Raw genomic sequence first — 3,925 nt, 5'->3', positions numbered from 1 at the left:
TCCTTCACTCTGATACCAGACAGACGATCAGTTACACAAGCTGTATATCCAGTCCTCATTATCAACGAGATTGGAACCAGTTTTTTTCTACATCACACATTTGTTCTGTTTTGTTATAATCACCATTACTATATCATATCTTCTTTCCTTCCACAGAACTAACCGACAATGAAAACGCCTTTAACCAATTTCATTTTTGACCTCGCCATTATGACAACAACAATGGTTGCTATTATCTCGCCCGTTCACGCAACCTTACGTTCACGAGATCTATTTGCAGACAAATCATCTCCCCTGCCGAATCTCATTTCAACCATCAAATCGCTACGATTGATGAACACTTGCAGGCAGCATGTCGGACAATGGAAATACAATCCAAATCCGTCTCTGTATTTCCCCTCAAGGACATTTCAAAACGTCAACCAAAATAGCATCAGAGAAATGGCTAAAACTACAAGTTATAACGACGCCAATTTCGCAAGCAAACTTATAAACGTTATAAAAAACTCAAAGTCATCAACATCCAACTTGCCTTTATTTCAAGACGCTTCGTTTTTGGATAACATCTCAGTTGATCTTCGTAAGATGCTAAACGAAAAATTGAACAAAAAGTTCTCTTTATATTCTCACAGCACCAAAACGGATCTTAATGAACAGTCCAATAAAAACTCATTTGAATTCCTGGAGCAAATGTGTCTGAAATACGCTTTTGACAAACTTTTACAAAATCAAAACAGAGAGCAGTATTTGGCTGGCAAAAAAGCTTTAGAGGACAGGAATCATATTGTAAGAAATCTACAGGGTCTACAACAGTTTCCCGAGATGCTTTCACCAGAAACCAGTGGAAACGTCGGCCTTCTATCACTACTTTCTCCTGATGTCAATATCAGAGAATTTCGCCATTCATTTCATATGTCAACTCCTCCTAATCATCCTGTATACAACGACGGGCGTAGCTTCTCAAATACCTACAATAGTAATCAGAAAATGGAACGATCGCCATTTGATGCATCCGAAGGAAATATAGTGCCAAGCAGTCTTGCCCAAATCGATCCAGAAGTGCAACAACAAGATCGTTCACTGGCTCCCAAACGGTCTAAACTGATGGCACCATCAAAACGTGGGTTTCCTTCCTTGTTCACCTGGCTGGGTAATTTCCGGAACAAACGACGACATCGCCTTTCCGTCAACAATGCGATGATGACCTTGTCCAGCATGGTTATGGAAGATGCAAGACAACGAGCCCAGAAGAATCGGAATAACATAAAATATCACATGTACCTGCAGGGGTGAACCAGTGTCAACGTTTGGATAGTGGTACGACGATTGATGAAAGAAAGAAATAAAAAGCTTGAAGCGAGTTGTGTATTATTCTTGTTTTTTATTCATTTGTATAGACGTATAGCTATATGCAGGTTTGTTGAAATATGTCATATGTCTTTGTTGCTAAAAAATAGTAGAACAAACGTTTCTGGCCTATGACCTAAATTTAACAACACAATCTTGAATGAAGATGAAACAATTTTCTTCTGTCATCTTCATCATCATCATTGCCCTTTTCACCCTGGGCCAGGGTATAGGCCACAGACAAACAGTTTCCATCCTTCTCTATCATGAACTTACTTTTTTTTTTTATCTCATCCCATGTCTTATCACGTCTCTGTATATCAGCTTCTTTAATTCGACTTTGTCACCTTCGGCTTTTTGAGTCACCTGGTCCTCCAGGTTGGAGGTTGTCGAAGGGTTAACACCCCTTCCGTAATGGGAACAAGTGGTCCAATGTGCGGCTATGTGGTCTACTGGTATTGCACTCGCTTTTAGATCGGAAGGTCCTGGGTTCGAGCCTCGCGCTCAGCGCATAGTTGAGTCCTTGGAAAAGGCTCTTTACTCACTTTCTCTCACCGTACTCAGGTGTAAAATGAGTACCTGGCCGTTAACAGCGTTGTCTTTGTCCGAAAAATTGTAATATCGTCTAACAGGCGGCATGTCCTGTCCTACATGTTAAATGTTGCTGTTGACCAGGGACCCCTTGGAAAGCGCTTTGCGCTCAATTTGTTTTTTTTTTTAATTTTTAAAACTCAAATTGTAACAGACGTTTTCTTCTATAACTTGACTTATTCCACTTAGCTCTATCTGGAGCATAGGGTGTCCACCGTGGATCCATCTAGTACCACCTTCGCCCCTATCCTCCTCTAGCACGAAATTTTAACACTTTCTAGTTCTAAATTTAACGTTCTTTTCTCCTCGTTGCTGGTGGGCGTCCTCTTCACCGTTGGTCTTGAGGGTTTCCAGCAAGCGAAAGCCTTGTGATGGATGCGTCTGTTCTCAGAGTGTGTCCATTCCATGTCCATTTTTCCTTGTCGTTTGATTGTTGCAATAAGTCTTTTATAAAGTCATAATTAAAGATCCCTACTGGCCATATGCTGTCTATGGTGTTTGCTAACTCAAACACGTGAGAATTGTTTGCTGACAGCCGCAGAGGCTGGAGATATGCGGTGAGGGAGGGAGTGAAGAGAGGTGAGAAGAGGAAAAAGAAGAAGTTTCAGGAGAGGAGAGCAGGGAGGAAACAGAGGCAGCAGAAACAAACACCAAACACACAGTCAAACTACGTGTGCAGCAACTGCGGTAGAGACTGCCATGCAAGGATCGGTCTGCTGACTCACACTGGGGTCCCTGGCCAACAGCAACATTTGACATGTAGGACGGTACATGACGCCTGTTAGGCAATATTACATTTTTTAGGACAGACAGCGCTGTTAAAGGTCAAGTACTCATTTTACACCTGAGTACGGTGAGAGAATGTGAGTAACGAGTCTTCTCCAAGGACTCAACTATGCGCCGAGCGAGGCTCGAACCCAGAACCTTCCGCTCCGAAAATGAGTGTCATTCAACTAGATAACATAGCCGCACTGTTTGTCTTCTTGAATTCAATACACTGTTTACTTTCATTTAGTGATCATCTACCGTGCTCTGAAAGGAAACGAAATACGACAACCACGTATTTAACGTTTTGGTCAGACATTTTTTTGTGCGGCTAAGTGTTCTTGCGGTAAATCACTTGCTTTCGGATCGGAAGGTCTTGGGTTCGAGCCTCACTCGGCGCATAGTTGTGTCCTTCGAAAAGGCTCTTTACTCACATTCTCTCATTATACTCAGGCGTAAAATGAGTATCTGGCCGTTAACAGCGCTGTCTCTGTCCGAAATACAATTTGTAATATCGTCTAACAGGCGCCATGTCTCGTTCTCCATGTTAAGTGTTGTTAATGGCAAAGGATCCCCTGTTAAGCGCTTTGAGCATGTTCAGTGGACCTTGCGCTATATAAAAGCTCGAATTTATACATATATAAATATTATATATATATATATATAAATAAATATATATATATATATATATATATATATATATAATATATATTATATATATATAGAGAGAGAGAGAGAGAGAGAGAGAGAGAGAGAGAGAGAGAGAGAGAGAGAGAATACAAATTGTCACTCACATTTTATGGCCGAGAAGTTCGTTTCTGTGGGCTTATTCCACGTCCTCAGTCGGCGTAATCCTTAACAATTTGTATTTTATATTAGCTCTAACCATCATTATCGAGCACTTTCGTACCTACGAGTACCCACCAACACTCATAAATATATATATATATATATATATATATATAATATATATATATATATATATATATATATATATATATATATCGATTGGTTTAAATGACCTAACTTGTCAGATTTTGACATGATAATGGTCATCCTGTTCAACCAATATTTGAAGACCGAGTTTTCTGGTCCCAAAACTTTTAATACGCGCGTTTTTGTTTTATTTACTTCAGTGTAGGTCTATGGCAGTTTTATAACGCTCTTATTTTGTTTTTGATATATAGGGTTTTTTAAAATACTATATTATCATTTTTTTAAC

At 39.8% G+C, this 3,925-nt stretch overlaps 1 protein-coding gene across 2 annotated transcripts in view; it reads left to right on the top strand.

The window, feature by feature from the left end:
* Positions 1-1,360, top strand: part of LOC144957051 (uncharacterized) — a 127,691-nt gene extending 126,331 nt beyond the window's left edge. For both annotated transcript variants that reach the window (XM_078887999.1, XM_078888000.1), the window contains exon 4: positions 157-1,360. In XM_078887999.1, coding sequence (XP_078744125.1) covers positions 169-1,293 — 1,125 coding nt within the window. In that variant the 5' untranslated portion in view covers positions 157-168 and the 3' untranslated portion in view covers positions 1,294-1,360. The remainder of the gene's footprint in view (positions 1-156) is intronic.
* Positions 1,361-3,925: the final 2,565 nt, after the last annotated feature.

Source organism: Berghia stephanieae, chromosome 11 (assembly GCF_034508935.2).
Source record: "Berghia stephanieae isolate SIO BIC M18660-M18661 chromosome 11, UCSD_Bste_1.3, whole genome shotgun sequence".
Lineage (NCBI taxonomy): Eukaryota > Metazoa > Mollusca > Gastropoda > Nudibranchia > Aeolidiidae > Berghia > Berghia stephanieae.
The sequence above is the reverse complement of the archived record's forward strand: the minus strand, read 5'-3'. Positions and strand labels throughout refer to the sequence as shown.